General features: G+C 34.5%; 1 protein-coding gene across 11 annotated transcripts in view; it reads left to right on the top strand.

Annotated features, from left to right (window-relative positions):
* Positions 1-13,805, top strand: part of Pcdh11x (protocadherin 11 X-linked) — a 596,387-nt gene that overhangs the window by 79,797 nt on the left and 502,785 nt on the right. The window contains exon 3 of one of the 11 annotated variants that reach the window (XM_057760430.1): positions 4,341-4,347. The exons of the other annotated variants lie outside the window; for them this stretch is intronic. Coding sequence (XP_057616413.1) covers positions 4,341-4,347 — 7 coding nt within the window. The remainder of the gene's footprint in view (positions 1-4,340; positions 4,348-13,805) is intronic. 11 annotated transcript variants of the gene reach the window in all.

Genomic DNA, 13,805 nt, shown 5'->3' on the forward strand with positions numbered 1-13,805 from the left:
TCAGTTAAAAATGAAAGGCAGAGAGAAGAATAGAGCCAAACATAAGAATAAAGTGCATGGGCACCAAGTTTGAGCACTGCCAATTGCACTAACTACCGTTCAATGTATATCAGTACCCACTGTAAATGTCATGGACTAAACACACACAGATATCAGGGTGAACAAAAAAAAGACTCAATAAGATTTCATTTTAAACTTGCACATAGATTATAAGTGAATGTGTTTATAAGGTACAGCATTCTGATAATACTATAACAGGCAGAGTAGAAGTATCCCAGGTAGGATAGATTTAAAAGCAAGGAAAGTTTTGGTTATGTTTTTTATGTGTGTCATATGCTGAAGTCATTAAGACACATATAAACAAAAATACAAAGGTGGCAAATATACATATAAAAATATATTTCACATCACATATCTTCAGAGAGATCGAAACTCAAATGAGCTCATAGTGGACCACCAATCATCCCATATGATGGCAATGATATAGAAAACTCAGAGCTCTCCTTTTTTCTGCCTTCTGAGTACTGGGATTAAAGCTGTATTCTACTATACCTGTCCTTAAAGGATAGTAATTTTTTATAATTGAAAAAAATCTAATCTCATATATATATATATATATATATATATACACATATATAATACATATATGCACATGCATAGTATATACACATAAACACATATATATTCTCCTCAGAGATGCTATTCTCTTATTTATCCCATCTCTCTCTTCATCTTCAATGCCTCTGATATGAAATACAAAGGACATTATTAAACTCCATTAGAACGTCATCCAGATTGCCAGACAATGCCCATTTATGTGTTCTGTATTTGCAAGACACATGTTTTTGTAGCCATCTACAGAAACAGAAACTAGGTAGTCCTTATATTCTATTCCTCACTAAAATTTCACCATAACTGGCTTTCCTGTCAGTTCTTTGACAAAAGATTTGAGATGAGGCTGTAAACTTATCCCACTTGTCAGCAATCCCGCTGCTGCTGGTCTTCCATGACTGAAGCAACTGCCCCATGAACCAGAATTGATCTTAGCTGGAGTTTATTGTGTAGATGAGAATGACCTTAAATTTCTAAACTTCTTACCTTTCACCTATGGAGATGGAGACCTTGTACAGCATGTGTGTGTCACCATACTCAGTTTGTGGAGTGATGGGAAACTAAACATTTCACAGTTAGCAAGCACCATGTTAACCCATTGTCATTGTCAGACCCACATTTTATTCTATAGTAAAAGTCCTGTTCTGTGAGACACGTAAATGATTATTTCATTATAAGGCTTAAATACAGTCAGCTGAGTGACAGGAAGTACTCAAGTGAAAAGAAATGAAAGCCCACACTGTACTCAATTTCGTTTCTTACAGCTGATTGATTTGGCACTTGAACAAAAGACAGAAGTACATATCCCACAATCACCAAACTATAAGATAACTGTTATTCATATCTAATTCTTTTTTTTTTTTGAGACAAGGTTTTTCTGTGGTTTTGGAGCCTGTCCTGGAACTAGCTCTTGTAGACCAGGCTGGTCTCGAACTCACAGAGATCCGCCTGCCTCTGCCTCCCGAGTGCTGGGATTAAAGGCGTGCGCCACCACCGCCCGGCTTCATATCTAATTCTTAATTCAACATATTCACCATGTATCTGAAAGGCTTTCATATTTATACAACGTTATTTTGTTTGCAGAAAGAACTATGCAAAGGAAAACAACTAGGCTTTTAATCCCAGCTCTCAGGGGGGCAGAGGCAGGCAGAACACTATGAGTTAGAGGCCAACTTGATTTGTACAGTGAGTTCCAGGACAGCCAGGGTTGTAAACTGAGACCTTATCTCAAAAAAAGAAAGAAAGAAAGAAAGACTCACACACACAACACACACACTTGCATGCACACATGCACACACACATGAGAGAATTAAGTCAATCAAAGGAAGAAAACTATTATGTCTTTTCTCAGTCATTATCCCAAGATCTCACATAGAGAAATTATGTAATTGTAATGGACAAAAAAGTAAAAGGAAACTTCTAGGATATCAAAGAAAAGGAATAAGAGGTGAAAGGTGTAATTAAAGAAAAGGAAGGGAGAAATGGAGATAATATGCTTGACATAGTATATTCATTTGCATGAATACTCAAAAATAAAATTAAATCTAAAAATATATTTTCTCATTAAATGTATCATTAGTTAATATCACTTGGTATTGGAACTATGCATATGGAATGATGATTTTCAACAAAAGGTTAAAAGGTCAATAATAAATGATAGAAAGAAGTAGTTTTCAAAAGCAAATGTGGAGTTTTCAAAATTTTACCAAAAAAAAATTACCATTAAATTTAGGATTCATCCTCAGATGAAGTTGGTAAGCTTGCAAAAATACTTGTTCATGGTTTATGTGTTTTTCTAAGATCCACGGCTCTATGGTTTGATAAATAAATATAACCAATAGAATACTCCAAATCAAAATTTGTCTGATATCATTACCATATTTTTTAATAATATTCTTCTTGTATTTAAAGTTAACTTGGCACCTTGTGCTGTTCCATGTAAGTTGAGTACAAGTTTCTTAATGACATTATCCTTGAGCTTAGTACGTTTTCTTAAAAGACAACCAGAAATCTGAGCAAATCTCTATATTTTTGTTTGTAATTGTTCAATAAAACCAAACTAATTAGATTTTGAATGTGAATATATGGAAAGGCTTTTTATTATTAGAAATTCACTCATGAGTTTATAGAGGTTTGTACCTCCAAAATCAGCAGTGGAAAACTGCAGCCTCAAGATAAAGGATAGAAGATGATACTAACAGCATCTGAAGGCAGCTTGCTGGAATTTTTTCTACCTCGGTGAATCTAGTTTATTTTTATTCTACCTGGACCTTCAATTTATTGGGTCATAAAACTCATTACTTCTTACATTTAATCTTATCAAAGTGGACAAATCAACTATCACTCTTTGTTATAGAAAATATTTCATACCTAATTATCACATTGAAATTACTATTTCATTTTATATTTTGTCTTCACTTTTAAATTTCATAAAATCCAAAAGCCCCCAGTCATCTAGGAGAGACAATTAATGGAAAATAATCACATTAACCTTAAACCTATTTATTCCATTTGCTGTTGTTATACTGAAGTATCAATGGCTATCATAAATGAAGGAATCATTATTTTGATATATGGAAAGAAAATTCCATGCTAATCACACTTCCCTAGGTAGATGTACGCTTATACGTTTGTCATATATGGGTTCTGCTACCAAAGGTTTCTCAATACAAGACAATAGTTACATGAAATGTTGCTGATCAGAATAGTGAAAAAGAGGTAAATATTATCTTAAATTATCAATAGCAATCAGACAACTTGAAATGTTTATTATCTATTTATCAAATATTATCTAATGCATATGTTAACACTATTAGTTCTCACCAAAAAGAATGAATGGAAGTGATAGCATCATCTGCCTTAATTCATGAAGGAAAATTTTAGGAATATGTGCTTTACATGATAAAAGAGAAGATTGCTTTATAAAAATATTCAAGTTACTTAATTTATGATGGGAATAATACTGGAATCTATTATTCATATTTTTGGATTTATCCACAAAATTCCACAATCATTTTTGTTCAATTCTTTCACTTTATTAGGATCCAAGAGAAGGCAAATAACTCATATTCTATGATTCTAGCTTCCGTCATAAACAATTATTGTGAAATTTGTCATAATTAAAAATTGCAGGTAAGAGAGAAAAAGTGACAACACCAGAATTTGTGTGTAGAGTTTTTATTGGGGGAAAGGAAGGAGAGAGGGGAGAGGAAAAGGATGCATAGAGCAGCCTCATGGTGAGGGAATGAGAGGGAATGAGTGGTAGAGAAGAGGGAGAAAGCAGGCTGTGTTCCACCTTTGAAAGGTAGGAGCACAATGCATGTCCATAGAGACAACAGAGCAGTCTAAGGTACCACCTGCATACTAGGCATGTGCACAGGGATGGTGCACAATGCCGGGTCTCCAAATAGTAGGTCTGGTGTGCCCGAATGCAAATATTACATTCCTCAGTTTTATTTATTGTAAAATGATGAGTTTGTGGTGGCAGGTGAAAGAAAATGAGTGTGCCAAGTTCTTGAGAAAGTTTCCTATTGATCTGGGTCATCAGAATCTTGGGGGACATGAGAAAGCTGGTGTGCTGGTCATGTCCTGGGATATATGGTTGTTTCACTTCACTGTCCAGGCTCTGTGGAACTGTCTGGTGACACTTGAACCTGGCAAGATCCTGGCGGTACAGAAGAAAAAAGTTAAGTTTAAGGATTTTCTTTCCTTCGGTCCTGGTAATTGAGGGAGGGGGTGTCACAAGACCAATGATATATTCATATATGTATATATGCATTATAGTACATTTATACATATTCTATAATGAAATGCCTGGTCTCCAGAAAAGTTTTTTTCCCTGAGTTGGGCATTTGGAAAGAGGCTCCCCATGACCTGTAAAGAATAGACCTTATTTAAAGTCTATTCAGGCCAACAAATACCAAGAACATGTGGGATAGTACTTATCTGAATGAATTTTACATGACTGCAGGCATTCCAACTATTAAGATCAGCTTATCTTAACCTAAACTATCCAATCTACATTTTTGCCTCTGAGTTTTTTCTTTTCTATTTCTGTGTACATTTTCTTTTCTTCTTATTTTGTTTTTGGCTATCTTGCTGTGTGGATGGCCCCTGAAGACCTTCTCTTTCCATTCTTGTTCCTTAATCTTTCTTCCTCCTCTTCTCATTTCTCCTTCTATTTATTTTCATGGCCTGCCCATTCCACTTATTGTTTCTTCTGCCTCACTATTGGTTGTTCAGCTCTTTATTAGACCATCAGGTGTTTTAGACAGACACAGTAACACAGATTCACAGAGTTAAACAAATGAAACATAATCAAAATTAACACACCTTAAAATGATATTCTACAACAATATGGCAATCAGATGACATATTTAAAGCTTCCTCAAGTCAATAGAAAAACACTCCATGTTGTATGCCTGTTCACTCATTTGGTCTTCTTACCTATGAAAATGATAATTGTACTTACTACCACCAACCCCTGTCCATATATGTGAGCTCACTTTCTAATGCCCTGTTCTATGAGTTTATCTTAGATCATGTGATCATTAGCAGCATTTCTAATACCTTCATTGTAGTCCTAAGCTTGGCATTCATCTGTACATGATAATGAAACACAAGTTTCAGCTTCAAGGAATCTTGAATCTGGATGTTTATTGTCTAACCTTTACTGGGCTGCTAGAGATGATTAAGTTTTGTTTTTGAATGTGGAAATAGTAATTGGGATCTAAGGATGTATTTTATTTTATTTTTTATTTTTGAGGTTGCTATTTTTTATTTTTATTTTTTATTAAAAATTTCCACCTCCTCCCCTTCTCCCATTTTCCTCCCCTTCCTCCCTCCACCTCCCTCTCCAGTCCAAAGAGCATCAGGCAAGGGGTGCACCCCCCACTGAGATGGCAGGGCTGTTCTAATGGGAACTCACCAAGGCCAGCTGGACTGGGACTGATGAAGCATGTGATCAAACCAGACTCTCTGCATGTGGCTGACAATGAGGGCTGACTGAGAAGCTAAGGACAATGGCACTGGGTTTTGATTCTACTGCATGTACTGGCGTTTTGGAAACCTAGTCTGTTTGGATGCTCACCTTCCTAGACCTGGACGGAGGGGGGAGGACCTTGGACTTCCCACAGGGCAGGGAACCCTGAAAATTTTATTTTGTTTAGAATCATTGTTAAAAAAAAAAAAACTCAGAAAGTTTCTAATGAGAAAGTAACAGCACTCATAAGGTGAACTATTAACAAAATCACAAAAATAGGATATATACTTCGTTGCTCCCGTATCCACCCTTCCTATATACCAACCATCCCAATCCCCCACGCTCCTCCCATCCTCCCCTTCTCACGTTTCTCATCCCATTTCCCCTTTGTCTCATGCCACCTCACCCGCAAGTTCCCAGTTTTTGCCCTGCAATCTTGTCTACTTCCCCTATCCAGGTGGATGACTATACGATTTTCTTTGGGTTCACTTTCTTATTTAACTTCTCTAGGATCACAAATTATATGCTCAATGTCCTTTATTTATGGCTAGAAACCGATTATGAGTGAGTACATCCCATGTTCCTCTTTTTGGGTCTGGGATACTTCACTCAGGATAGTGTTTTCTATTTCCATCCATTTGCACGCAAAATTCGAGAAGTCATTGTTTTTTATCGCTGAGTAGTACTCTAATATGTATATATTCCACATTTTCTTCATCCATTCCTCCATTGAAGGGCATCTAAGTTGTTTCCAGGTTCTGGCTATTACAAACAATGCTGCTATGAACATAGTATATATAGGAAGTATATATCCTAATGAAGGGAGCCACCTTAGGGTTGGCAAGAGACTTGATTCTAGAGGGGTTCACAGGTGTCCAGGGAGATGTCCCCAGCTTGTACCTTGTGCAACTGAGGAGAGGGAACCTGAAATGACCCTATCCTATACTGATGAATATCTTACATATCACCTTAGAACCTTCATCTGATGATGGATCGAGGTAGAGACAGAGACTCAATTTGGAGCAACGGTCTGAGCTCTTAAGGTCCAAATGAGGAGCAGAAGGAGGGAGAACATGAGCAAGGAAATCAGAACCACGAGGGGTACACCCACCCACCGTGACAGTGGAACTGATTTATTGGGAGCCCACCAAGGCCAGCTGGTCTGGGACTGAATAAGCATGGGTTGAAACTGGACTCTCTGAGCATGGCGGACAATGAAGGCTGATGAGAAGCCAAGGACAATGGCACTAGGTTTCCATCCTAATAGATGAACTGGCTTTGTGGGAGCTTAGCCTGTTTAGACGCTCACCTTCCTGGACTTAGATAGAAGACCTTGGACTTCCCGCAGGGCAGGGAAATTGGACTGCTCTTCAGTATCGAGAGGGAGGGGGAATGGTGTGGGGGGAGGAGAAGAGGAGTGGGGATAGGGGGAGGGGAGTGGGGGGAGGGGGCAATATTTGGGAGGAGGGGATGGAAATGGTAAACGGGGAACAGGTGAAAATTTTAATTAAAAAAGAATAAAAATTAAAATTAAAAAAAATCACAAAAATAAAATCAGGTTTCTATGTAGTACCATTCTTAATAGTCTTTTTGTTGCATGTGTTTTAAAGAAAGGGGGAGAGCATTATTGTGTTTAAGGAATGTCTATTCAAAGAAAACATTCTCTGTTAATTAGGAGAAGTTTAGAACTAAGATCTCAGACACCCAGACACATTATTCTTTTCTTAAAATGTGGTGTAATATTTCACCTCAGCTATTTAAAGCTTTATTTCCTTTTAAATTGTGTTTTGTAAATATTTTTTTTTCTCTTGACTGCTCCCATTGTTGTTTCCTAACCATTAGAATTTTATTATAGAAGACTTTCACAACTCCAAGTGTTAAGAATCATTCATTATTGGAATTCGGGTTTTATCAGCATCCAAAAAATTGTAGTTTCTTCTGGGTTAGAAGAGTGGGGTTAGAATAGCATCCATAATTAGGCACATATGCCAACTCTTATGACTCTAGTCTCAGTTAGTTTTTTTTCAAAGACAATAACTTACTCAATTGAGAGAATATTTTCTCTTTCTCTTGAAAGTACAAATCACACTTTTTTCTTTTGAAAACTGTACACTCCATTGTTAGCTGTTTTTCTTTTTTCTTCCCCTAACTGTAAAGAATTTTATAGAGTTTATTGTTATGATTCTAAGTAATAAAAGAGGGATACCATAAAGATTTGTTCAGAATTATATGCAAAAAATATAATTATGTAAGCATGATTTAAAGTATCACTATTAAATACATAATATTCAATTAATACTTTGACTAAAATGGTAATAACTTTCTCATTTATTTCAAAGTGCTGTTGATTCTAAATTTGCCACATTATTTGTTGAATTAAACTGAACTAAGGGAAGCCAGAATTAACATTTTTATGTAACTCTAATGAATAAGTTATTAAAACAACACTGGAAATTTACTGAATAAATAGGCTATCAGTGAAGTAATCAAAAATAAAGTGGATCACTCTAAAATATATTACTCAATGCCAGAAAATAAATAGGAGACAGTTGTTTGAAAGAAAAGGATGTAAGATAATTTTATAAAATGCAACACAACAAAAAAGACCCCAAGCAATGTAATCAAATACATACAGTTTAATTCAACAATTCAAAAGAGAAACTTGTAGCTTTCATTGTATGTCAACTCAGAAAATATGTTAGAAAAATATAATATTCCAATGAAATACATATCAAGGCTAAGAAATTAACATCTAATAAAAACATGACAAAACAAATGATTCACCAGTTAATATTAGAATACAATTATCAAATAGTCATGACTATAGAAATAAAAAAGATAACTTATAATGAGCCTACTAAAAATTTCAGATAGTAACAAAATGACTGTTTCTGACAGAATAAACCGAAGTAAAATCATGAAATTAAAAAAAAAATGAGGAAACATATTTGTCTTCTTGGGTTTCAAATTCTGGCACTGTTTCTAGACATAATTTAGTTTCTCTAAGCAGCATTCACCCCTAAGTCTGTACAATAACTTATAACATGAGTGCCTTGCAATAAATTTAATCATACAAAATTAAATTATCTTTTAATGACCTAACATTTAAAGTTTCTCCAAAACCTGTCATATTTTTCTTAGTGTACATTTTTGAGAAATGCAATTTTATTTGACATTGACAAGTTTCTTTGCTTTTTAACAATAATATCTATATAATTTAGAGTACACTGGGGTGTTTAATCATGAATGTACTTTTAGGGCCAAATTTTCTCTTCTTTATTTTTCAATCATAGTGTGTAAGGGGTTGGAAAGGGGTAAATATCATGATGAATATTTGTTTTCCCTAAGTTGTTCCAAGGAGAGCAGATGCTTAGTCATTTCCACCTGCTCAGCCTTGAAATAATCACACAGCCTTGAATAACCGTATTAATTAAATCACTGCTTGTCCCATCAGCTCTAGCTTCTTATTAGTTAACACTTATTTTAATTTAATCCATTTTTGTTCATTTGTATGTTGCCACGTGGCTGTGGCTTACCAGGTAAAGTTCACAGCATCTAACTCCAGCGGCTTCATGGCTTTTCTCTAACTCTGCCTTCCTCATCCCATGCTATAGGCCAAACCAGTTCTTTATTCATTAACCAATAAAAGCAACACATAGACAGAAGGACCACCCACACCATTTCCACTTTTCTGTTCAAACGAAATGGAAGGTTTATCATGGTAAAATTACACATAAGAAAAGTTATTAAGCAAAAACTACAGTTATAATATTTATATCTACTTTATCTTTTATCATAACTAAGGAAAACTGTAACTATAAATATAAATTCTTCAATTTCATCAAAGACTTCAGAAGGATATAATATTACCTAAGTAAACAGGAAGTACATTGTAAACAACTTTCAAAATTCTAAAATTGACAGAGACATTTCACTGCCTGGACAATCACCAAAAGTTCTTTTGTACCATTGGGGCATCCAATCCTTAGCCCACAGGCCTATAGTTTTCAGCAGCCTTTTCAATAAATCAGGGAACTTCAAAGACAGTTCTGCCTATATTGGCAGTTTGTCAGTCACTTTCTTCTGTGTCCTGCATGTGTCTGGCAGATTCTTTCATGAAGCAGGAACTCTGAAGGCCCTTTCTCACCTTTAGGCAAGTTCAGCTGTCATTTCTCTGTGGGTCCTTCATGTCCTGTCAAGCAGTCCAAGCAAGAGCAGTTTCTTGCCCATATGGACAACCAACTCCAAAAGAAGCCTCTTTGATGCCCATCTTCCTCTTGAAGTAGCTTGTGCTGCCAGGAGCAGATGTGTCTCATTGTCAGGAAAAGTCCGAAATTATTAAAACATTTTAAATGCCATATTCTGAAGGTCTCTGAAAGATTTGAAAAATACCTATCTAATTGAAATATATCTCTATATAGCAAAAAAATCTAACTAACATGAATACAAGCTTAACTATTATTTATGAGTATCTATTAACTTACATTTCTTGATTATACATTGCATTATAAATGAGCTACACAAAGACAATACCTTAATTAAGATTCAGAAATATATATATACCTTAAATTTGTATCAATAAACTAAGATCCATACCAATGCAAAGTATCCAACTCAATAGCATATCACCCTTTAAATGTAAAGAAATATTTACAAACAATATTGGGAATATGGATGTAGTTCTAAGCAAACTACTTCCTGCTGTTTATTGGGCAAAGTATTTTCTTTGTAGGTGTGTTCACAGCAACCTTTCAGGGGGTCTTGTGCCATCCAACCGTATTGGTCTGGAAGCAGTCAACAGGTTCTCATCTTCTGTCGATACAAAAGAAAATCCACTTTTCCAAAGCAACATATCCTTAGACCCAAATTCAGAAGTCATAATACCTTTAGAACATATATGCTAGTATAGCTTAGCAGACCATACAATGAAATGTCTCTCTGTACTTAGCTCCTTGACAGTCAAAAAATTAAAAAAAAAAACACACAATAATATACATAATCCAGATATTCTGTGTATAATCCATATTTACATGGCTTATTCTTTTTTGTACTTTTTTTCATTTATGACTATCTGTTCTCATTCTCTTTAAAGACTTTACCTTTTTAAAAAAAACCATTAAATTCCATTTATGACTCTCTATGTTCTTTTTCTTCCCTCTCCCAAGCCTATGTACATTTATCCAAAGCTGTTACTCATTTAGAGATCTTTTCCATCAGGATTTGCCTTTATTACATATTGCAAGATTTTACTCTCCAGGAACAATTTTTTAAAATGCTAAGTGCTTTTAAAATTTAAACTGCACCATTGCTAGGGTATATGTGGTACTTCTTGCTTGGCCCTCCCAGTGAAGTATGATGGAGCTGCATGCTGCTTCTGAGCCATGCATACTACTCCACTTCCAGGCACACAGCCAATCCAAGTTGCCATCAAGCATGCCACAGCACATTGCTTACAAACCTCATCCAAATTCTTGGTCTCCTGAAAGAGTCAGAGTTCATGCTAACAGCACTGCCCAGGGCCAGGAAGCTGCGGTTTTGAAACCATGCAGGTGTGTCAGTAAGACCTCTCTTAAAGGAGCCATCACATTTAACCAGCAGCAAAGCCCGCTTAGGAAAAAAAAATGTCGCTAAACTTTGTCTTTTAATGTGTGGAATTTTTTTCCAAAGGTTTTACTGGATTTTAGTTGGCCCTATGTTGAGTGTCAATTTGTTGCAAATAAAGAGGCTGCTTGGTTATTCCCAGTTGATCAACCCCGAAATAATCACACAGACACTGCATTAATTAAATCACTGCTTGTCCCACTAGCTCTAGTTTTTTATTGGCTAACTCTTATACTAATTTAACCCATTTGAATTAATCTGTGTATTGCCATGTGACTGTGGCCTACCAGGTAAAGTTTATCTATCCCTGGCAGCTCCATGGCTTCTCTCTAACTTAACCTTCTTCCTCCCAAGTTATAGGCCAAGCCAGTTCTTTATTCATTAATCAATAAAAGCAACACATAGACAAAAGGACATCCCACACAATTAAGTAATGTTACCCTTTTTCTCACTTAACTGATACATAATATAGACACATATTTTATCCTTGCTAAGGCTCTCTTTGAGTTACACTTAAATTTGACACCATTCTTTGTTCCCTCTATTATATATTGAAACTAAAATCTTGAAATCAAAACAATGATCTGCCTATTATATATTTCTAATGTGACATTTATAATGGTTCTTTACATGAAATCACTTTTTATCATTTGCCCCTGACTTGAAAGTCACACTGATACTTTGTGTAATTTATCATCATTGAGATTATTAGTTTGTGAACTGCCTATGTTTTCATTTTCTTTATAGATTACTAACATTTTTACTTTATCATAGCCTTATACAAAATATGATTTTAGATAGTCATCTGTGATTAAGATGATAACTTGCCACATGAGCATAGCATGGCAGATCCTAGGTTTAACCTTTAAGACTATAAAGTGTTAATAAAATAGTTATAACTACATCTGGACTTAACATTTTCTCTTTCTTGTTTTTAGTATATCCAGAATAATATTTACTAATTTTGTTGGATTTATCTCCCATGCTTTCAGTCAGTTCTAGATCAGTGTGCTAGTGCCATTGTTTAGGTGACAGAATATGTCATTTTATTCAAATAATCAACTGGCAAAATAAAGGGTTTATTTATTTAAGTTTATTTATTTTTTTGTTGATTTTTTTCAGACAGCATATCAGATAGGCCAGAGTGACCATGAACTTGCCATGCAACCATTATCTAGCATGTATCTGGTCTCTGTTCAAGACATTCCTATACTTTAAATTTACTGTCAGCAATTGCAGAAGACTTTAATTTAGCTATACTTTTATCATGAGGTAGTTTCAGCCAATTGTTTTATTGTTTGTTAAATTGTAAAACCTTAAACTCATTTTCCTCATGCAAATATGACCTTCAGACCTCAAAAATTGTATTAAAATGCTTATGTGTGACTATTTGTCTAGTTTTTCCAATAATAACTCCGTTAATTTTTAATTAATCATTTTTTATTAGATACTATTTCTCAAACTGAGAAAATCAATATTGGAACATAACACAATGAAACAGACCCTTTTTGACATGTTTAAACTTCTATTCTGTGTACAGATTTATGTTCCATCTCCAAAGAAGAACTAATGCATAAATAAATGACATATTTTTTATTAATTAACTTCAATTTGCCTTTATATTTCAAAAAAAGCAGAAGTCAAAAATAGCCTAAAATTTCTTAATGGAAATCTTCATGCTTTCACAGTTATACAATCACAAATTATTACTATGTATCTGATAAGCAAAGATTAGAACACTGTTTTTTGCTGATACATTTGTGTATTTGTGACATAAACCATCAAAACATAGCCTCATATGGGCTATGCAAGAGTTTTTAGGTTGAATTAAAACAATAGAACTCACAGACTGGAATGCTGAGGTGTTGGCACAATACAGTAACATGTGGAAACGTAAAGGAGAACATGAAAACTATGAATTGAGGAGACAGGTCTGGGAATTTGAGATCACAGTAGATAGATTTTAGGAAAAAAGAAAAGATTATAAGGAAACTACATACAGAGAAAACTCACGATCAACAATGTTTGTATGGGATATTCATTAGTCGGCTGATTGGAACATGTGTGAAGAAACAATTTCTAAGCAAGAAAAATCATCCAGTAATATAGAAGTGTGTCTCTTAAACAAGACTGAAAATAGGACCTGTTTTTCAAACATACCTGAAAATTACACTGCTCAAGCAATGAGTAAAATACAGATTAAAAATACTGCTATGTATTAAGGAATAATTACTTTTAGATAAAGGTTTACTCTGAATCTGGTAAAAACAAGCAAAAAATAACCCTGTTTCCAAGTAAATTAATTGTATCAAAATGACAAAAGAATTATACCTTTTCAAAGTAATGTGGATATATTCTGTATTAAATTTTGGTCTTAATTATTAGTAGATGAAATTATCCAACAAAAAAATCACAATGAATGTTACAAAATATACAAAATTGAGTGTAAGAATCATTATGAAGAGAAAGATGATCAAGAAGTTATCAAAGTGATAGAATTAAAAATAATATGTTAAAATGCCAAAATAATTGAATCTTATATATTCAAACAATTAACAGACATATATAAGCATGAAAAAACTTCAGATTTTGAGAGGTAAAATGTACAATG

Source organism: Chionomys nivalis, chromosome X (assembly GCF_950005125.1).
Source record: "Chionomys nivalis chromosome X, mChiNiv1.1, whole genome shotgun sequence".
Taxonomy (NCBI): Eukaryota; Metazoa; Chordata; class Mammalia; order Rodentia; family Cricetidae; genus Chionomys; species Chionomys nivalis.